At 43.0% G+C, this 23641-nt stretch overlaps 1 protein-coding gene across 1 annotated transcript in view; it reads right to left on the bottom strand.

Annotated features, from left to right (window-relative positions):
• Nucleotides 1-19112, bottom strand: part of Kif13a (kinesin family member 13A) — a 168118-nt gene extending 149006 nt beyond the window's left edge. The window contains 2 exon segments of the mRNA XM_090356335.1: nt 18465-18555; nt 18858-19112. Coding sequence (XP_090212461.1) covers nt 18465-18555; nt 18858-18912 — 146 coding nt within the window. The 5' untranslated portion in view covers nt 18913-19112.
• Nucleotides 19113-23641: the final 4529 nt, after the last annotated feature.

Here is a 23641-nt window from a genome sequence, read left to right as displayed (position 1 = left end):
AAGACAGAAAACTTGCCTAACAAAGGAGAAAATTGGGATTTAAGCTCATACAACATATCTTTATCCTCTGTTCTATCCTTCCTCACACCCATCTCAGTTGTGGGGCTTACATTCAGGGTTTATATGCTATCTCGGAGCTCATTTGCTCAAGGCTAGCCACACTCCTACTTTTTGACTTACAGCGCCACTTCCAGTTTTTTGGCCATTAATTGGTTTTTCATGCCCGGCCTTGCTTTGAACAACTATCTTCAGATCTCAGCCTCCTGAGTAGCTAGAATTACTGGTGTGAACCACCAGCTCCTGGCTCTGCTACTCTTCAAAAGGAATTCACTGTGTGAAGAAAGAAAAATCCAATGCGTACACTTTTTCAAAGACATCTAGCAGAAGAGTGCCACCTCTTTTCAAATAAAGTATCAAAAATGCTTACCCATCATCTACTTTTCATGCCAAGATGAAAGCAGGCAATCCAAGCAGGATCTAACCATCTAATTAGGCAAACAACTGATGCCCTAATTGAAGAGTCAAAGTAGCGGTGAATGTATTGCAGGATTTACAGATGTGTATGAACTAACAGTCAGTTAAGAGTAGTTTGGATTATTTTCCTCTTGATATTGTTAGGATATTCAGTATCACAACTGCTTCATAGGCTTCTTCAAAAAAAGTTGTAAATAGCTTGAGGTCCTGGACTAGCCTTCCTTCAAAAACTATTTATAGAAAACACTCTCAATGGTGAAGTATCTCTGAAAGCTATCCCCAGACACTACTATTGAAACAGCCTTTTGTTCAATAATCTGACACAAAAAATAGAACTCTCTTCTTATGAGAAGGGAGAAAAAAAGAGAAATGAACAACTCTGAAAAACCTACACGAAGGCAGCATGAAGAATCTGAATGGAAGCTGGTGATCAACAGAGGAATGGAAGACAGGCAGGAAATAAAAATAGATTGAGTAAGAGGGATAGGTATTAGCTTGTTTGCAACTTTAAAATGTAAATGACGCTACTAAAAAAAACATAAAAAGAACAGTCCTCATCTAGCAAATATCTTCCCTTACAAATATTTAAGTTTCTCTATGTAGTCACAATTATATTCTTCCCACAGCAAGCGATTTAACCAACTGTGGATCAATAGTAATTATCTTCAAGGACATTAAGTTCATCTATAATCTCTTCAAGAACATCAAACCAACTCAATCTCCTCAAAGGATATTAAAGGGGCTTACAAAAAATTCTCAGAAAAAAAATTTCTCTCGTTTTCTACTCCTCCTAACAGAAATGCTTCTAACCTCCTGCTTACCTGTATCTAGAACGTCTATATTTACATACAGTTCCAGAAAACACGTGTGCAACAATGAAATCTATTAAGAACTAGCTACATCAAACCTCTGCATATCTGAAATTGCTAAGTAAAATGTCTATAAATATCCACGTACCGTTTGTGGCTTAACATTAGTTCACAACTATAAATAGTAAAGACTATTCTCTCTAAATATACTACAGCTGCTGTATAAATTCTGAAAGGAAAAGACTACATCTAAGTGGTCTAATCGTAATTTACTCGTTTATCTATCAACTATCCTATGTTTTAAATCATTTCATCAACTTCACTGATCCACTCAATTATTTCCTAGTGTATTAATTACTTATTTTTCTTCCTTCTTTCCTTCTTTCTTTCTTTTGTACTGGTCCTAGGACTTGAACTCAAGGCTTGGGTGTTGTTCCATGTTGTCCTTTTTTGCTCAAGGCTAGTGTTCTACCACGTGAGCCACAGCTCCACTTCCAACATTTTGGTGGTTAATTGGAGATAATAGTTTCACAGACTTTCTGGCTTCAAACTGTGCTCCTCAGATCTCAGAGCCATGAGCCACAGGTGCTCCGTGTATGATTTATTCTTATACTTTAATTTCATTTATTCCATATAATCTGTTGTCATAGTTTTATTTCATCCAAACAGTAAACTGAGTTTGGACTACTGTGATGTTCTTTGATTACATAAAAATCCAATTCTAGCATTATGAAAGCAATGAGAAAATTTTTGTGTCATATATTTCTATATAAGAAATTATTATAGCCAGGTTCAGTGGCTCATGCCTGTAATCCTAGCTACTAAGGAGAGGCTGAGATCTGAGGACTGCGATTTAAAGCCAGCCTGGGCAATAAAGAATGTGAAACTCTTATCTCCAATTAATCACTAGAAGTGGGGGCTTGGCTTGAGGGGTAGGACGGTAGCCTTGAGCTGAAGAGCTCAGGGACAGTGACCAGGCCCAGAGTACAAACCCCATGACCCACAAAAAAAAAAAAAAAGAAAGAAAAAGAAGAAAGAAAGAAAGAAAGAAAGAAAGAAAGAAAGAAAGAAAGAAAGAAAGAAAGGAAGGAAGGAAGGAAGGAAGGAAGGAAGGAAGGATTATGTCTGTAAGCCTTATAACAGGTCACTTTTTGAGGAGCTACTCACACTTTATGATTCAATGTTTACCATGAACACTGGTGCCAGACATATGAAGATAAGCAAAACTTTGCCTCCTAACAGTTTCTATAGACATTTTCATTAATACTTCTCCAAGTGCAAAGCTCAGTCAGGCCCAGGCTAAACCATCCATGCATATACATTTGTAAACAGTTCTTCATTACTTGGGCTACTGGATGGGAGCTATGACACCAAGTTTAATAAAATATTTAGCTGCCACCAAAAATAAAATTCTTGGAACACCAGATGTTTCTTTGTATTAGCACGTAAGAGCCAGGAGTTGGAAAGCAAGAGAGGAAAAAAAAAATGTATTCTTAGAAAAATAAACTGAGCAGACATAGGCAGTTGAGTGTAAACAACTCTTAAACAAGACAGTCCAGACACCTCCCCTTATCACTGAGAAGAGAGGACTTGTCTTGAGAGAAGACATATGGTTTTCAGTTGGATTTATTAAACTTCCACATTAACCTAAAAGCAAGCAGAAGAGTCAGACACCTCACAGGTTTCCTTCTCTGATAAAAAAAACCTCCATGTTCCCACTCATCAATAAGATTTCTCTGGGAGATTGTGGCCGGAGTCTAGATAAAGGTAACATGTTGGCATTCCTCAACCAGGAGAGAAATTTCTAGAGTTAAAAGTTGATGAGGTAGAATGTTAAGAAAAGGGAATGGGGGAAAAATCACTCTAGCAATTCAAAGAAGAAAACATTCTTGCATAGGGAGCTAGAAGAAACAACTCTGGGTTCTGTTTTGACTGGAAGAACAAATGGCTCTGATTCTGGGCACTATTTGTTGGCTGTACTTAACCAATGAATATAACTAAAGTAACAGTGTTAACAGGGCTTCCCCCCCCCCACTTCTTTTCACATTTAATAGATGTGGTCAGGCTGGCCAAAAAAGCAAGGAAGATAACTTTAAGAAAATAATCTCCAACATGATTACCTGAAAAGACCGTCTTACATCCATTATACTTGGTGAAGCTACCATGGATATATCAGAATATCATCTCACAGAAGGGCATGGGTTTTTTGTTTCATTTTACTTTGCATTGTTAGTGATGTTAGAGACAAAGCCTAGGCCCTCATGCATACTAGACAAGTACTCCAACTGAAATGACACCTCCATCTGGAGAAATACTTTTCTGTATCACTCCTTAGAGACACATTCCCAGGAGCATAAGGGAATGGAAAGAATTGTGGTGCCCATTTTACGGCAGTGCAATGAAAGACAGTAAAGCAAAAGCCTAAGAGCTGGTTAGATGGGCCTTCCTGACTACATCCCCATAGAGTAAATTCACAGAACAGATTGAACATCCTACATATGAAAATTCTGAGATGTTCAAAACCCAAAACTTATTTTTGAAATTCTTTTTGTCATGCTGGGAATGAAAGCCAAGGCCTTGTACATGCATGACATATCACTGAGTTATACCCCCAGCCCCAATGTGAAACTTTTTAAGAGCTGGCATGACATCACAAACAGAAAATTCCACGCTTCATTTCCTATGATGGGAGTTGCAGTCAAAGCAGTGGGAAAAACTTCTGTATGAATATAGAAGAGTTGAGAGCTGGAAAGCTTCTGAAGTACCTTCAGGTTATATAGTGTGTGTGTGTGTGTGTGTGTGTGTGTGTGTAACATATATATTAGTGTTATATTTAACCATGGATCAAGAAAATTTGAAAAAGAAAATCAACAATCTGAAACACTTTAGATTTCCAAGCTTTTTTGGATTAAGGATACTCAACTTGTGTCATCATACTCAACATGTAACAATTTTAGCATTGGGGAGCACCTGCACACCCAACAGTAAGGAATGGCTTAATGGGTTAAAGTTTTATTCTGTGAGAACCCATCTCCTCATGTGTCTAACGGTCAATGGTATTTTAGATAAAGGGAACATGCAGCAATAAACTGGAGAACAGGCTTGAAATTGTCACAGAAACAGGCCACCTTTCCTGCAGACAGTGAGACACCGAAGCAGTGTCATGAGGGAGACATGAAAAAAATTAGAAGAGACTTGGGAAGGCACTTGGTGACTGAGGAAGTAAACAGGGTGCTGACAGCAGGAAAAGCAACAACTACAAAGGATTCACTAACCAGAGGGTAGTACAGGACACAAGAATCTCATGCCACCCCCTCAAAACAGCTGATGCCAGTGACAGTCCCACCAGTGACAGTCCCGCCTCGGGCTTCAAGTTATCCCAGGGCAGATCAACTACAGAGAGCTGGTGATAGTTGTATCTATTCTATACAAACTCCCTCTGGTCACCTCTACGTTCCATGTTTCAACATGCTGGAAGTATACCACCTACCAATACTAATCTACCCCTTTTCCTTTGATTGGTATTATCCTCATAGTTGTCTCAGATTTGATCTCTCCAATTAGTTCTGGCTTATTAGTTCTGGTAATGTAATTAATAGAATCAAGCTTATGTTAACCAACAGCCCCAAGGCTTCCATGGATGCATCTTATTCAATTATTTATACTCCTGATCTGCCTGTCCTCTCCTTTTACACTGTAAGCTTAGAGTACATAAGGACACCTGTTTAGACCATATACGGTTATCAAAGAGTTTTGTTGCCCAAAATGTTGGGCATTCTTCCTTCATAGGAAGGAAGAGTGCCACAAAAGGGACCAAGTGTACAGAAGGCTTTTTTATTCTATTTGTGCCACCCTTGAGGCTTGAACTCAGGGCCCAAGTGCTGTCCCTGAACTTTTTTTTGCTCAAGGCTGGCACTCTACCACTTGAGCCACAGCTCCACTTTCAGCTTTTTGGTGGTTACTGAAGGTAAGAGTCTCATGGAGTTTCCTGCCCAAGCTAGCTTTGCACTGCAATCCTCAGATCTCAACCTCCTGAGTAGCTATGATTATAGGCATGAACCACCAGAACACAGCCAAGAGAAGGTTCTACAATATGGAAAAATATTATCACTACCAATCACTGCATGCAAGCCAAATAGAACTACCTGAACTACCTGAGTGATGGCTATGTTCGTTATCTTGTTAGTGTAGTCTAAAGATGTAGTCAAGAAGAAAAGCCAGGTGTTGTCTCATGACTGTAGCTGAGATTCTGAGTATCACAGTACAAAGCCAGCGTGGGCAGGAAAGTCTGTGGGACTCCTATCTCCAATTAAGCACTAAAAAAGCTGAAAGTGGAGCTGGGCTCAAGTAGTATAGAGTGCTAGCCTTGAGTTTAAAAAGAAAGTTCAGGGACAGTATCCAAGCTCTGAGTTCAAGCCCCAGGACTGGCACACACAAAAAACAAGTTTGAGAAGAAGAAAAAAGAAAACCTTTGTGAGAAAGGATGCCAAACAATCAAACAAAACAAAGGAAATGAGACAGCTTTGATAGGACTAACTTCAGCTGAACTAAGAGCTGTAAAATTTCAGTGGTGCTATCTAGAGGCAGTATATAACTGCTGTTTTCATAAGCTTAAAAACAAGCTATAATTTCTTTAGGAGTTAACTTGGGTTTATTCTTTGCTGGCATGACTCAAGAGAATTTATTACTCTGAAATCTGAGTCAAGTTGCAATTTTTTTAAATAGCCTTTGAAAATAGAAGCAAGTTGAGAAAGGAGCTATTGAAAGCCGGGAGCAGTGGCTAACACCTGTAATTCTAGCTACCAGGAGGCTGAGATAAGAGGATCACAGTTCAAAGCCCGCCAGGGCACTAAAATCCGTGAGACTCTTATCTCCAATTAACCACTAGAAAACCAGAAGTGGGGCTGTGGCTCAAGGGGTGGAGCAGTTGCCCTGAGCTGAAGAGCTCAGGGACAGTGCCCAGGCCAAGAGTTCAAGCTTCATGAATGACAAAATAATAATAACAATAATAATAATAATAATAATGAAAAGAGCTGTTGGCCTCTGTGACATATGTGATCACACACAGAAATGAGGAAATGCATCAAATTGCTAACAGGATGATGCATTTTACCTCTAATTTATATTGTCCAAGGGTTCAATAGAACACTGGCATTATGTTTATAATTAGAACAAAATTATATTTAAAACAAAGCTCTTTTTTCATATATTTTTATTGTAATTAATAGAAGGGTTACATGATATTTGCCAGATAGAAGGTGCATTAATTCACATACATTGATACCCTTTCACATGTCTTGGTCCCCATAGTTCTTTAAGCTTTCAAAAAGAGGAGGAAGGACCGAAGGCCCCTACTTCCTCACATGAAGAAGCTCTGAGGCATGCAAATGTTAGCTACAAGTTTCTAAAAGGTCATTCAAGCATCTGGATTAAAAGTAATCTCCAATTAACCAGAACTGGCTGAGATCTAAGGCCAGCAGTTGAAAGTCAGACTAGACAGGCAAGTCCATGAGTCTCTATCTACTCTCTATCTTTAACTAAGTACCACCAAAAACCAGAAGTGGAGTTGTGGTTGGAAGTGGTAGATCACTATCCTTGAGCAAAAAAAAAGTACAGAAACAACTTCCAGACCATTTAGTTTAAGCCCCAGGACCAGTACATGTATGTACACAAGCACACAACAACAATAATAAGAGCCTAGGGGAAAGTGTGGCTCAGAAGTAGAACATGTCCATTAGCGTGTTCAAAGCTCTAGGTTCAAGCCTCAACATCAAGAACAGTAAGTAATTACAGAAGCAAAACCACGCTGTTTGCTACTTTATCATTCAAAAAATGTTCTTGAATAAAGAAAGACCCCGTATCACATTCAAAGATAGAAAAGTAAACTTGTCTAAAACAGAGAAACATAATGGGAAACTTTCTGCAAAACTGCAAGTTCCTGGTTTTTCATCTCCAAAGTCATGACAGCCCTACTATGCAACCATTTGCTATAAGATGCCCACAAAACCTGTAGCATGAATCTTCTGCTCTTAGCAGGCTAGGCAACAGTCTTGTACTTTCCAAACCAAAAAGGTTCAGCCATGAGACTATGATTCACTAGTGATTTCTAATTACTGTGTGATGTGTCACACACAAGTTTTAACTAAGGTGTTCATTAAGTAGAGACACTTTCAAAAGCCTATAAAGTCTTACTAAAGACTTAGTACCAGTGACTCACACCTTTAATCCTGGGGACTCAGGAGAGGGAGATCTAAATCTCAAGGTTTGTAGCTGTCCCAGACAGACAAATCCAAGAGGCTCTTATCTCTGATTAACCAGAACTGGAGGCATGGCTCAAGCAGCAGCCTAGAGGAAAAGGAGAGTACTCAAGCTCTGAATTCAAGCCTTAGTATCAAACAAACACAAAGAAACAGATGCAGTTATTCCTGCAGAGTATCATTGTCACATGACTTCCTTTCCTTCCTTTCTAATATGCATTTTTTAAAGCATGCTGAGAATTGCCCACAATGCTGAGAACCCCTGGGGAGTGACTTTCTTTCGTGCTGGGGTATGGATCACAAGGACATCTGGAAGATGCAGCCTCAACCTAACATTCCTGACTTCCTGCCTCTGCCTAGATACAATTTGCTTCCACTCATTACCTGCACCGTCCTCCTTCATGAAGCTGCCATGTAGACCATGCAGCAAATGCTACAGCCTGAACTTTTGCCAAAGATGGGATGATCTCCTGCCTAGATCAACCATACCAACCTCCTTGTTTGGGACGTAGCAGTCAACACTGCAAGGGTCCAGAGCAACAGCTGTACAGCCACAATCCAAAAAGCCACACCACAACACAGAGCCTGTTATTATGTAATAATCCAATTTAGAAATTAGAGGTCTCGTCAGGCCCACACTCAAAGTTGCAGAACCACAAGTGACAGACAGTCTGGGGAACACCACACTGCACAATTCCCGCTTTTAGACACAGCTCCTGGAAAGTTTCTATCGGCATCCTCTACAGCACCCAATCATGCAACATCCAGAAAGCACCCGCTTCTGTCCAGGACTTGTGTTAGCTGCTGGAAAACAGGAACACATGAAAAAAAAGGCAAATCTGACAAGAACTCTTCCCTTAAAGAGTTCACAGTCCATAAAGGGTGGTAACCCTATACAGAATCTTCCCTGACATGGAATTGGCTATTAACATTTCTGTGGAGGCAAGAGGTTTTGATCACATGCAGGGAGAAAGGGCATCTTGACACTTGAATGAATAGGATGCCTGCTTATTAGTCCTACCTAGACACCACTAGAAAGACATAAATAAGAAGCTTGGAGAGGAGCTCCCTATCACAAATACTCATGGCCAGGGCTAACCAGGATCCTGAAGACAAAGATCTTTTTTGAAAAACTGACCACTGAAGCAGGTACACTGCCAGAAACACATAGCTGCTGGCAATCTATCTGCTTGCACACTGCCAATGGATCACCTCTCAGAATCGTGCCATAAAAGTGTTCTTATGCAGTCAGCATCATACTCAGAATAGTTTCTAGGTGGCTCAGACATATGCTTATTAATGGCTGACTAATTACTAAGGATGACACACCAGTGCAAGACTTTCCCTTTCCAACTTAAACCTGAAGGCAACCTACAACATACCTTCAGATGCACTCATACATTCCAGCTTCAAGAAGGGTATATAGGGGCTAGAAGCTTGACCTAGTGGTAAGAGTGATTGCCTAGCACACAAGAAGCCCTGGGTACAACTCCTCAGTACTATATACATACACACCAAAAAAAGGGTAGAAATGCTGCTGTAGCTCAAATGGTAGAGTGCTAGCTTTGAGAATGCCCAGGTTCAGTGCTCAGACCCTAAGTACAAGAGCAGGACTGGCCAAAAAAAAAAAAAGGAGGAGCAGGGTATATAGCTGGACACTGGTGGCCTATACCTGTAATCCTAGCTACATTAGAGGCTGAAATCTGATCATCACAGTTCAAAGCCAGTTCAAACAGGAAAGTTCATGAGACTTTTATCCCCAACTAAACACCAAAAAAGCCACAACTGAGGCTGTGTCTTAAGTGGCAGAATACTGCTAGTGTTAAGCATGAATGCTCAGTGACAGTGTCTAGGCACTGAGTTCAAGCCCCAGAACTCTACCAAAAAAAGAAAAGAATATACAGGATATACATAGTCTAGAGCCTGTTTCTCCATCCCAGCCTGCTGCTTTCTGTCTCTAGAGCATAGCTTTGAGGACGGTCTTTCTCCATGGCCTTGATGCAGCAACTCTCCCCATCACCTCAATACATATACCATTCCTCTATGCGGTGTACACACACTCCCTCCTTAACATCTCAAGAACAGGCCTCCTGGGTAGGTAGGCATGAGCCACTGGAGCCTGGCTTTAAAAATAGTCAATGATATAAATTATTTACTTTCATGAAAGGCTGCCAAATAGCCATTCTGTGACTACCTGTCGTGAACAATTTCTCCCTCAACAAAATTCATTGCACCCGAGGCAAAGCAGTGTTCCTAGGACCCCATCAGCTGAAAAGATGACAGGACCACAGGATGTCTATAAATGCACACTGCCTTAAATATTTACAATTAAGTCAAAATTGAACAGAAAATCCTAAGATTTGAAAAGGATATTTGGGACTTCCTTTTAATTGTTCTTTTGAGATGCTGAAGGGAAACTTCCTTTATTCCACATGGGATAAGAAACAATATTAGAACAAAGGCAAGCCCTGTATACCTCAGTGTCTCCTAACTGTAAAAATAATAAAGTTGTTAACAATCAGTGTGTGTGTGTGTGTGTGTGTGTGCGTGTGTGTGCGCGCAGCTTTCTAAACCTCGCAACACTCCAGAATTTGTCATTTTATTAATTTCGGGGTTTTTTTTTCAGACCAGATAATAAAGGCACAGGAACTTAAGGGATTTGTCCCAAAATTCCCAGTAAGAAAGGTGGTGGAGTCAGATTCAAACAAGCAGCTTGATTTTAAATTCCACAGGCTGGGCCACTATACCTGATAGTGGTTCATAAAGCCAGTTATTCACACTCATTTGATGCCTACAAAAACATTGCAAAAAAAGAAAAATATGACATTCATTTTCATCCAGGGTAACATTCTGTGGCTCAGATACAGATTGAAAATCTGTGAAAAACGAGAAAATCTGAAATACTTCAGAATCCCCAAGCCTTTTGAGTGTTGGCATAACAGAACAAGTGGAAGACTACACACCTGAATCTGTAATGAGTCAGGAACACTACAAATATTGTAGGAAACTGTCTTCAGGATGGATATGTCTATGAACCATAAATGATTTTAGTATTTAGACATAGGTTCCTTCCTCAAGCCATTTCACTATGGATATGCAAGTATTCTCAAATCTGAAAAACTCAGAAATCTGAAATACCTCTTATCTCAAGAATTTTGGACAAGGGACACTCAATCTGTCCATGGTAATTTACAATGAGTTTTTAAGTTAAGTCTTATTTAAGCTAATTCTCTAAAAGGTTACAAAGGCTATTTCATATACTAAAAACTACAAAAACAAAGTTGTACCCACTTAGAAAATTCACTATATACCCAAATAAGGACAAATAAGGAGGATTTTTCCACTGATTTTTTTTTTTTTTTTGGCCAGTCTTGGGGCTTGAACTCAGGGCCTGAGCATTAACCTTTAGTTTTCTCAAGGCTAGGGCTCTACCACTTGAGCCACAACACCACTTCTGGGTTTTTCTATGTATGTAGTACCGAGGAATCGAACGTGAGTATTGGTGCATGCTCGGCAAGCATTCTACTGCTAGGCCAACTCCCTGCCCCTTGATTTTTTTTTTTTTAAGATGCTATTCAGACAAGCCTCTAACTCCTGAGCTCAAGCAAATTTTCTTCTTCTGCCACATTTGAGGAGTTAGGACTAGAGATATCTGCTACCACACCCAGCTGGCCAATTTTTAAAGGAAAATAAACTCTAATAATTTATCCCCTGGTCTAGTGGACCGACAGAGTGTAAAAAGCCTACAAATCTGATGATTTTCTGAGCATGGTGATACATAACTGTAATCTTAGCACTCTAAGCAGCTGAAGAAAGAGAATCAGGAGAGTTGAAAGCAAGCCTGAGCTTCATAGCAAGACTTTGTCTCAAAAAAGAAGGAAAAGGATAGAGGAAAAAGGGGAGGGAAGAAGGGTAGGAAAGGAGAAAGGGAGTGCTGTATTAGTTGATCTACATCACAGACACCATAGACCTGCATAGCCCAATATCACCTGTGTTAATGTTTCCATCCATTCCCAGGGAAGAGAAAATAAATACATTTTAAGTAAAATTAAATTTGCTCACTATTTAAATTCCAAGGTTACACTGTTCCTCCTATTCTGGTGTTAAACTCTCTTTTATTTGATTAAATGAGACATGAAGATACAGGGGGGTATTTTTTTTTGTTTTTTGTTTTTTGTTTTTACTGTAAGGAAAGTCCCTTAGGATTACAGCAGACCAGCAAGTTTGGTAAACTTACTTCCACAGCAGAATTCATTATAAAAATGTAGACTAAACTGTCATCTTGGAGAAAAAGATTATGTTCTATTAGCCAGCAATACTTCGAAGGCTTCAAAAACCCTAAAGTGGTAATATCAAGTTAATGTTACCTATTTATACATTAACTCTAGATTTAAAAAAAGCAGATGTTTAAAACTGAATAGGGCTGCTCAAATTTAACACCATTATCTTGATAAATCTTCCTTTCCACCAGCCTCCCCCCTCCTATAAAACAAGTATTACTATAAAAACAAGTAACTTTAAGGATTTCTCAGCTGACAGTATAACCATGCAACCACTCAATCATTTCCTTACAATTTGTACACTGGATCTCACTTGAATTAACTATTAAAACACAAACACACACACACACACACACACACACACACACACACACACGGTAGGTAGTCAAGGACAGAGAAGAAAAATGGAAAACGAAGCTAGAAATCCTATTCCATTTTCAAGACTACGCAACTTAAAATGTTCCCAGCACAATTGCAAGTTCTCTGTTTAATTGAGATAGTAAGATAGGTGGATATAAAAGGCATCCATTATGAGGATTTTTTTTTGAGCAAGCCCCAGAATAAAATATAACTAAGTTCAAAGCTTGCTAATCTTTTCAACAAATTGCATGTGGTTCTATTACATGTCCTGATTTTCTTCTGGGGCTCCCAGATGTACATTCTGTTACCTAAAGTAGGCAGATAGGCTAGGGAGTGACTCCTCACAGGGCCAAAGTCAAGCTTCCCTTTCTTTAAAGGCTTCCTTCCTGTTCTTTCTAAAATAAAATAAAATAAAAAAGCCAATATCCTTCCACTAAGGGAAGGACACACAGGAGCTTCCTCTGACAGCAGCAAGGATCATCACACCTACATATCAGATTCTAAAGGGCTAAAAGAGAGAGAGAACCAATCAGCTACACACTGCTTTCAAAAGTTAGGGGAGAGGGAAACTCCAGCAGAAATGCTCACGTGCACACAACGGAGATTTCATCCCACAACAAAAGCTAAAAAATATAAATGGGAGTGTAACAAGGTTGCCACAAAATCTACAGAAATAAAAGCTATCCAAAGAAGCATTGTGCAAACAGCTCTGGGACCAATCCTTTTCCCATCCGCATACATACACACTTTGCTACATAAAACAGTTATATGCCCACAAGAACCACTTGAATACTATTGGTCTCCCCTACACATAAATTTAATTGAAAGGTCCACATCACATGATGTGTCCTGTAGACACATTTAAGAGCTGCCATGCTAGGCTATGTGAAAGGCACACAGGACATCTGGAGGAAACAGGTCCCTCAGACAGCTGGTTGATGATCACCTTGGTATCTCATACTGGAAGCTCTCTTATTTCACCAACACATTGAATGTCCCCATCAGCTATTTCAGGCAAGCCCAGTGCACCACAAATGGTCACCTGCCTGTCCCCCCCCCACCCCACTTCTCCTAACACTCACTAGCAAGAAGTAAATTAAAAATGTGAACTCCATACTTACTCCATCTGATTCAACTCTATATCTAACTAAGTACAGTAGCAAAGTTGGGATAAATCTGAGGGTTAAAACTTGAAGGTGGGGGAGAAGCTTTACAAATCTCTAGTTCAGACAGAGACAAAAGTGACATATAAAGGATAGCCCAAAGATGAAGACCGTGTCACTGGTAGGACCAAGGGGCACCCAGAATTCTCCATATGCTACACAGTGCTCTCCCCCAGAGGAAGATCCCAGGCTCTGCTAGGACCATCAGACTCCTAAGGCCTACAGTGGGGAACTAGTACCCACAAGGCTGAGGTTACCCCTCTGATAGTCAGTAATGATCCCCAAAGCTTCTTCAGCTGCCAGCATCAGCATCACCTGAGAGTCAGATAGAAATACAAATTCTAGGGGTTGGAGGTGTGGTTCAAGTTACAGAGCTCCAGCCTTGAACAAAAATGGTGAGTAAGGGCACAAGGCCCTTTCTAAGTTCAAGCCCAAGTACTGACATCAAAAAAACAAAAACAAAACAAAAAAAAAAACAAAGAAGAAGGAAAGGAAAGAAAAGTTAGAATGTTAGAGAGAAGGGGTCACACAGGGAAGGAGGAAGGCTAAGGGAAGTTACTCCTTCCAAGATAATACTCTTTTTACTTAGCCAGGTTATAAATGCCCTTTACTTCATATGGCTACTTCACAGTCACAGCATGACAGAAATTCCTACAGAATGCAAGCTTCATTATTCTCTTTTCCTAATCAAGCTTCACTTCAAAAGCTGTAAAGATCAGATCCATAAACCAATTATATAGTATATATAGTATATATGGAAAGATAGATGAATATGCTTTGATTACCACTATTATCCATAGTGGATATATAAAAGAAATGAATCTTCACACACTAACAATGAAAGGTCTTTTTCTAAATATAGATAGATAACATATATAAAGCAAGACAGTATTTTTTGAGTGTTTGAATATACATACATACACACATCAGAAAAATTCCTGATCGGGAAAGGTGGGAGATAGCAGGTGAGTGGATCTCACCTCTTTGGACACACTAGGAATTTTCATTCAATTCTCACTCCCACTTCCCCCAGCAAATTGCCTGGTTCTGCATCCTGCTCCACTCCAGGGGCTCACACACATGTAATCACCTGGAAGCCATTTGTAGCAGATCTATTATTACTTTCATTGGCAACAGACTTTCACCTCATCTTGCAAAAGTGAACCTCCACACAGCACCCACAAGACCAGCACAAATGCCACCTGTCTCTCCATGGGCCAGGACCCAGGGTAGCTTCCACATCCCGGCCTCAGTCTCCTAACACGCTGGAGGCCAGGAGCTCAGCACCTGCACTGTGTCCCCAAGCCTATGTAGGGAGTGGAAGTCAGAAGGAAGGAGTACAAGGTACCAACTTGCCTTTAGCAAAGCTTCAGCCTCTAAGGTAAGACTGAAAAGAAAGCAGGGAATTTCCAGGTAACATAAGACAACATGTAAGGGCAAACATATATATACTTATATAATTACCATGTTCTACTTTTCCTTTCTTCTCATAACTCTCCGAAGTGAGAGCCTTGGGCACAGCCGCTGGATCTATAGTTATTTTTTGGTTCCCCTAGGCCATGCATGGCACTCAAATATAAATATATCCCAGATAAAAGGGTGGTTTTGTTTTATTTTTTTTTAACAAATGAACTTCCATATGTCTTAATATTTGGGAATGGTGAATGGGACACATATCAATTCTTATCCTGGGCCTACACACTGTATTACAATCCTATAATTTCAACCCTAATATAAACACCTTTACCCTCAGAAATCCATTGAGGCTTCAGTCCTCACTAGAACAGTCTTCACTTGGACCCTATAAAAGAGGAAATGCAGGAATGGGAGTTTGGCCTAGTGGTAGAGCGCCTGCCTAGCATGTACGAAGACCAGGGCTTGATTCCACAGTACCACATACATAGAAAAAGCCACAAGTGGTGCAGTGGCTCAAGTGGTAGAGTTCTAGCCTTGAGAAAACCCAAGGCAGTGCTCAGGTCCTGAGTTCAAGCCCAGGACTGGCAAAAAAAAAAAAAAATGTATGAAAGCTAAGCCTGTCCATTTCTTTTCTTTTCTTGTTTTTACTGGTAAATCTGAATTGTGTGCCCTGTAACTTTGCATTTCTACTCAGGCTTAATGCACTGATCATTTATTGCAATGTTCAGAAAAATAGTTATTCTCAATTTAAGACATAAGTTTGACAATATTGGGGCCGGGAGTTTGGCCTAGTGGTTAAAGTGCTTGCCTAGCATGCATGAAGACCGGGGTTCGATTCCTCGGTGCCACATACATAGAAAAAAGCCGGAAGTGGTGCTGAGGCTCAAGTGGTAGAGCTCTAGCCTTGAGAAAGTCCAAGGCCAGTGCTCAGGCGCTGAGCTGAAGCCCAGGACTGGCAAAAAAAAAAAAAAAAAAAAAAAAAAAAAAAGTTTGACAATATTTATTGAGGGACTTCTTAGATTTCAAACCTTGAAGTTACAGATATTTAAAAAACAAACAAACAAACAGTAATATATTCAATCTATGCAGTCACCCTTGTTCTGTCTTGAGTTCTAAACAAATCACAAAAATGAGTTGCACTGCCCAGCGCAGTGGCTCAAGCCTATAATCCAAGCTTCTTCAGAGGCACAGAACAGAGAATCACAGCTCAAAACCAGCTCCAGCAAAAATGTTCCCCAGATTCCATCTCAATCAATAACTGGGTACAGTAGCATATAATACAAGGAATCGTAGACAGGGATTGAGGCCCTATCTCAAAAGTAACCAATGTAAAATAAAAGTCCTGTAGGCTTGGTTCAACTGCTCAGTGAGCATGAGGCCCAAAGATCAATCCCTAGAACCAGTTAAAAAAAAAATGGGAAAGGGGGATTGCATATAACATAAATCATTGGTTACAATTAATCGATCTAGGGCCCAAGGGAGGAATTGTTTCTATTTTAAAATGTGCTGTTACTTTAAAGGAAAGCTCCCAGAAAAAAAATATACAACCAAGCTAAATAATGGAAATCAAAATGTACGTGATGTCTTCATTCTTGCCAAAAAAAAAAAAAAATCTCAATCTACAAGTACAAGTAGCACTGTTGGGTTGCATGGACTCTTCTGTCTGTCTAGAAATGGATAGACCAGCACACAAGCAGAATTCTATAGAAAGGTCCTAACTGCCAAAGAATTACAACTGTCATGACAGAAAAGTACCCACATGTCACCGCTAGTCCTCTAGACCCAGAAGAGGGTCTATCTTAGTAAGAAGGCAATGGATAATAAATCCTAGAAACGCCCTACAAATCTATAAGTAATTAATTAGCAACTAATGTGGTGACCCTAAAAACTACCCAAGTGGTTATGTAGCATGTGTAGTAATGTATAAATTCTATGCAAACTCCACAAAATTAAACCTGTTTCTCTGCATAACTACCATTATAAATGGTAGTTAACAGTTCCACTCTGCATGTACCCATGATGATTTGGGGACAGAACTCAGTTGTACAGTGCTTGCCCAAGCCCTGAGTTTGATCCCCAGCAGTACACATACACACACAAGCAACAAGGGAAACACACACAAAACAAAAAGAATATTTTAAAGTATCAAGCAACAAGGGAAACAGAAGCAGTAAGAGTATATATATACCAAGTTAAACATTCTATCTGTTTCCCAGACTGCCTTGAACAATCTAACCCAATAAATTTTCTTCTGAAACAATGTAACAATATTCAGTTTTGAAAGAAAAAAAAGCCAGGGTGACATAGGCAGGGATCTAGTTTAATCTATAAAGACTGTAATTTATTTAATGAGTTTAGTTATTATCACCAGGAAATGTATTATCTGCACTACTAAATATATCTGAAAATATATAAAAGAACACTGCAAATGCAACTAAAAATACTGTTCAAGCATACACTAATTAACTCTAAAAATATTTAACACATTTTAAAAATAACAACCATTTATGCCACCCCGCAGAATCCGCAGAATGTTTGCAAACTATATAAAAATCGCCAGGCTCAACACAAAAAGCAAAGAATCACCAATCTGATTGCTTATAATTTGCCCCCAAATTTTGCAAAACAGTGCCTAAACATCACACGATTACAAAAGGAAGCCCGTTGTCTCTTTTTAGCAACAAAGTAACAAATCTTCAGTGCAAGTCTTCAGTGAAAAAAAAAACAAAAACAAAAATCTCTAAAGTGCAGAATTCATTACTTTGTAGCTCCATCAATCAACAGGTGACTTTTAGACACAAACTCCTACTTATTTCCAAGAGGAATTAACCTTGGAACTCCATCGGGTTTATCTTTTTTCTATTATCACAAGTTACTACATTGCCATATCGAATAAATTCCAACTGAATTCTTCTCAGAGGCTGGGGGGAGGAGCCAAATATTCAAATTATTTCAGGGGCCTTCCACCGTACAGTTGCATGAAGCAGAGCAGAATAAGGATCCCACAGTTACCACTTTTCAAATGCAAATATGTTGACATCTAGTAAATGCGTCTTTCCCCTTTTAAAACATCCCCCCAAGTATCTATACAGTCCGGGATGGGGGGGGGGCATTCGCACGTGACATTTGCGCATTACCTCAACTCCCCACCATTTCCACCCACAGCACACAACAAAACAAAAGATTTTAAATGGTCCAGCCTGAGCCCGCATTTACCAGGCAGCTGTGCTTGACACCCACCTACTCCTCCATCTTACACAAAACGTCCCTGAGCGATTCAACCAGAGGAAGCAACATGGAAAGAATCAGGAGCGCTGGGTTCCACCATTACCGCCTTGGGTTGGTCATTTGCCTGCCTGGGCCTTTCTAAAAGGGTTCCTAACTCCCTAGGTCCTTGACGGCCCACTGCGGGGGGGAAGGGGGGGGAGTGGGAGGGTACTGATTCTGACCAGGGTGCCCGGCCTGACCCACAGGGCTGTAAATGGGAGGAGACAAGAAAGTGGGGTGGGGAGAGGAGGAGAGGGAGAAGAGTAACTTGGACTTGCAATCACTTCCTCCAGGAGCGTGGGACAAACTCGAGACCAGCCCCTTCCTAACAATACCAGAGAGCACTCCCGTCCCCCCCCCCACCCCGGGTCCCAGCCTGCAGGATCCCCTGAGAGGGCGCCTCCTCCTTCCCCGCCCTCGGCGACACCCCGCTTTTACCTTTCTCCCTGTTTGGTGTTAGAAGGAGGAGGGTGCAGGACCGTCTGATTGCCTTCCATCTCCACCACGCACTTGGTGTTCAGTTCCAGTTCTGAAAGCATAGGGTCGGGGTTGCAAAGTCGAGCATCTGCGCCTCCAGCCCACCGCGCTCCCGCGCAGCGCGCGCGCTCGGGGCTGCGTCCCCGGGAGGGCGGCCGAGCTCCGGAGTCGGCGCCCGGCTGGGGCCCGGACGCTCGCTGCCTGCGGCTCCCCGGGCTTCCCGGGTCCCCAGTCCTCCGCACCTCCCACCCCTCGCCCCGACCCGCCACCCTGGCAGTTTTCAAAGTTACCCCCCACCACCACCACCCCGCTCTGTACCCCAGCAGAAAGAAACCCGAACAGAAAGCTCCTCACCTCGTCGGTTCATGGGCCGGACCCGGACAGCAACTTTTACCTTGGTATCCGACATGTTGGCGGCGCTGGCCGGGATGGCTCCCGGCGCCCCGCTCCGAACCCGAGCGGCCCCTCAAGCGCGGCGCCGCCGCCGCCGCCGCTGCTGCTGCTGCAGCCGCCGCGCGCCCCCCGAGCGCGGCCGCCGCCGCTCCGCCGTGAGCTCCGAGACGCAGCGCCGAGGCGCGCGGGCCATCCCCGGGGAGCGCGACGCGGGGTTCGGCCGCGGCCCGGGGAGGGGCGGGCGGGCGAGGCGCGCGGGGCGGGGCGCGGCGGAGGCGGCGGGCGGGCGGGCGGGCGGGCCGGCGGGGAGGAGGCCGCGCCGCGGGCCCAGGCGCCGCTCTCAGCTACGCGGGCCCAGCTGGACGCGCGGCGCCGCGGCCTCTCGCGGACGCCGGAGGCCGGACCGCGCCGCCATCTTCCGCGCCTCGCGGCGCGCCGGAGCCCCGCCCGATCTCCAGAGCTCGCCCGGCCCGCTCAGCTCCGGGTGCGGGGCGGGGAGGCGGGGGTGGAGTGGGGGTGTGGGGAGGACGCCAGCCTCGGCCGCGCGCGTGCGGCTCCGGGCGGCAGCTGCTATCAATCCACGCGCCTAATTTGCCCGCTGGGGTTTGAGGGACCGGGCGGTGACAGGGACCCGCTGTGCCCCGGGCACGTTGGGGGATCCCCCCACGACACCGCCTGGAGCTCCAGTCTCGTTTGGGGTTCGCCGTCACGCGCAGACCCGCAGCCCTTGGGCGGTCTGAAAGGCTCGGAGAAGCCGCGCCAGGTGGGCCGGCCTTGACCACGGAATAAATTCGCCTCCACGCCGCCGCCACGCCAGAGGCCCCCGCGCGAGGCTGGCGGTGGGGTTGTAAAGACCTCGGTGGTGAAGTGACACCAGAAATGAATCTGCAAATCCACCCCCACCAAACTGTGTGTGCGCGCGTGCCCCAGCTCACTCCGGGGCCTCCGCAGTGTCGTGGGAGGGGTGTCCGGAGAGCCCCGAGGGTCATCAACTCTTACATAAGAACTTAATAGCCGTGAGTGCTGTCATCCTGCCAAATGCAGACCTTGCTGCCAGGGCGGAACTGGGCGAATCAGAATGATTCTGTTCGGTTCAACAAGTGCTTATGGGGTGCTTGCTTCGTGCCAAGAGTTGAGAAGCATACAGAAGTATAAAATCCAGAATTTAGGTCCATTAAGGAAACTTCCCCCCTCCCTTCTCTCCCTCCCTCCTCCCTTCCTTGCTTTTTGAAGATGTGATGTCAACAGTGGGGCTTGAACTCAGAGCCTCTTAGTCGTTTGGCTCATTAGGTAGTGCTCTACTACTGGAGCCATGCCTTCACTTCCGGATTTTTGCTGGATAATTGGAGATCAGAGTCTCTCAGATTCGCCTGGATTGGTTCTGCACCTGATCCTCAAATGTCACACTCTTGAGTAGCTAGCTTTAAAGAAGTGAGCCACCAGCGCCCAGCTCCAGTTGAGAATCATTCTGATTTTATTAAAATATAAAAATGCATTCCTTCAGGGCCGGGAGTTTGGCCTAGTGGTAGAGTACTTGCCTAGCATGCACGAAGACCCGGGCTCGATTCCTCGGTACCACATACATAGAAGGAAAAAAAAGCTGGAAGTGGTGCTGAGGCTCAAGTGGTAGAGCTCTAGCCTTGAAAAAGCCCAAGGACAGTGCTCAGGCCCTGAGCTCAAGCCCCAGGACTGGAAAAGAAAAGAAAGAAAGCAATACTTCGTAAATTAATTCGCTCGAGGTTATATTGAAAGTCTACTGTGTACAGGATGCTACAGAGAACATAAACACGGCTGGAAACAGTATTATTGTAGACAGTGTGTGGCAAATGCATTCTCACTTACGTGGTGTCTTTATCTCCCTTCTCTCTCTCCCTCTCTCCTCTCCTCTTTCCCTCTTCTCCTTGTCCCTCGTGTTCCTCCAGATCACAAAAGCCTTGAATACCTAAGGTGCCTTGCATCTCTGTACCATAGGCCGTGGCAGGCCGTGGCAGGCATGCTTGAAGGGAATAGGAGTTTTGGTGTTGGAGCCAGGGGCAAACACATTCGGAGATTACCATCAGGAAATGAATGATAGAGCTCTGTATCCAGAGTGCTGTGATAGTCACTTGGATGAGAGGCAATAGTGGCATGAACAGAGCCCCCCGTGAGAGTGCAAATGGAACAATAGAATTGGATATAGGTCTTAGTGTGGAGGTCAAAGTGGGATGCTTCAGCACCCAGTGAGGAGTGAAGAACAAAAGAGGTCAAGGACAGCAGCGATTGGGAAGGTCACAGGAAGGGCAGTGGCCTATGACCTTAGAAGTAGATAAGGAGAATAGGGTTTAAGGTGACAGAAGTGTGATTGAGATGGTGTTGGTTATTCCCTTGTTTGCAGAAGCTAGATCTAAAATAGACTGGGATATGACAGATTATACAGGAGATTTCTAGGCATTCACCCACAGTGGGACCAAAGGAGGACATTTCTTTTGTTGTTTTCAGTTGTGGGACTTGAACTCAGGGCCTGGGTGCTGTTCCTGAGCTCTTTCCAAGGGCAGTGCTCTACCATTTTGAGCCACAGCTCAACACACACACACACACATACACACATACTCACACACACACTCAGTCTTCTTGGAATTAGAAAGTACCTTTGCATAGCTTACTAGACTCTCCTATAACACCTTCCCTCCACCCCCAAAGTAGCCATCCGTTCTGCTTAAATGTCTAATGACAGGGTGCTGTACTTTGAAGAAAATCCAAACCCATGGTTGGGAAATTCTTTCTAAAATTCTATGCTCAGAGATGATATCCAAGAAGAAGCAACTTTACCTCTCCATAAATTCCACTTGGTGATCAAAGTTCTGTCGCCTGGAGCACAGTCATCCTCCAAGACTAACTCCTTTTGCATATAAAATCCTGCAGGTACTTGAAGAGTGCTCTCAAGTCCTGGACTTTTCTGAACTTCAAAATACCCCTTTCAAAAAGCAAAACAAAACACTTAACAGCAAAAAAAAAAGAAAAGAAAAAGACAGTAATAGTAATAACATCCTGTATTGTTTCTGTGGGAGCTTGATAAGGGATCATGTGGGAAACTCTGGTGCTGATTCTGTCAGGACATTGCACTCAGACTGAGGCTGAAACTGAACAGGGGGTAGCAGGTGCACCTAGACTTAGGTATTTCTCTCCTTCATGATCATCTCAAGTTTTGTCCACTAGGTCTTTCTGCATAGATTAAGGCTATAGTTCAGATCTTGGATGTCCTTCCAAGCCCCATGGGGCTATTGGAAGATGGTGGAGCCTTTAAAAGGTGTGGCTCAGTGGAAGGAAGTTACAGCATTGGGGTCTATGCCCATATAAGGAACTTGGTCCCTCCTACTTCTTTCCCTTTGCTTTTTGGCCACCATCAGATGAGCAGCTTTGTTCCTTTTGCCTTAGGCTCAAAAGTGATAATGCCAGCAGACCAGAGGCTGAAACCTCTGAAACTATGAGTCAAAGTAAACCTATTTTCCCTGGTAAATTGTTTATCTTGGGTATCTTGTCACAGTAACAGAAAACTAACTGACACAATAGGCTTGAACTTCCTGATAGCATGGTGACAGTTTCAGAGTGAAACTGTCAAGGAAGTGCTCACCTTTTTTTTTTTTTTTTTTTTTTTTTTTGCCAGTCCTGGGCTTGAGCTCAGGGCCTAAGCACTGTCCTTTGACTTTCTCAGGGCTAGAGCTCTATCACTTGAGCTACAGCACCACTTCTGGCTTTTTTCTAGCATGTGGTACAAGGAATCGAACCCAGGTCTTTGTGCATGCTAGGCAAGCACTCTACCACTAGGCCAAACTCCCAGCCCAGAAGTGCTCACCTTTTATAACCTAATATAGCACACTGTTTGTTTCGGGGAGCGGGGAAAATGTTATATTTTTAGATGAGCATACAGTGTGGAGGATATTGGTTACAATCCTTTCTTGGGGAATACAATCTGCCACATAATGCAATCTTTCCATTGTCCTGGCCATCTTCCTCCAATAGCTTGTTATAATAAAGTAAGAGTTAGAAGTTAGAATCTTGAGTCTCACACTTATGCATAGCCTAAAACATCTGTGTGGTCAGCTTGATGTCCAGTTGACTCTGGGATAACATGCCAAACTGAATTCCTATCACGTGTTAAAGAGAAGACACCTTTTTGGATAGGTTCCGCCTGTAGCATCCCACTTGTTCAGAGATTTGCAGCATTTTCCTCACCAACATCTCACTCTTGGCTTCTCCTACAGCTACTATTGTATGGTGACCCCCACCTGCCCAGTTCAGGTATTCCTAGTACAACTTGAACCTGCCCAACTCTTCCCTCTGAACATTTGACTTGGGGTTCAAAGGGTGGTTATTGCGGGGGGGAGTGGGGAATGGCCTTCACAACCACCCTGTCTGGTTTGCATCCTGCAACTCCTCTTTCTGAGCAACTTTTGGAACTCTTGGAAGCCTTTGTTTCATTACTGGGAAAAAGACTAGGAGGTGATGATAAGGAAAATACTTGCTAGGGTCGTTGTGAGGATACGATGAGTTACGGCCTGTGAAGTCTCATCACATATGGTGAGCAGCGGCTGGTCAACCTGAGGGGGCTGTGGGGGTAGCTGTGTTTGTTCATAGTCATAGGAAGGCCCAGAAAGCTGTTTGGAAGGAGAAGAATCATGGAACAATTGTGCAGAGATATTTAAGCAGAAATGTTTGTGTTTCTAAAAACCCTTCCACGTTCTGCTAAGTTCTGTCGACACTGAGCT

The sequence above is a fragment of the Megascapheus bottae genome, chromosome 22, assembly GCF_031878675.1.
Source record: "Megascapheus bottae isolate mThoBot1 chromosome 22, mThoBot2.hap1, whole genome shotgun sequence".
Classification (NCBI taxonomy): domain Eukaryota; kingdom Metazoa; phylum Chordata; class Mammalia; order Rodentia; family Geomyidae; genus Megascapheus; species Megascapheus bottae.
Note: the sequence above shows the minus strand (reverse complement) of the source record. Positions and strands in the feature narration are given on the sequence as shown.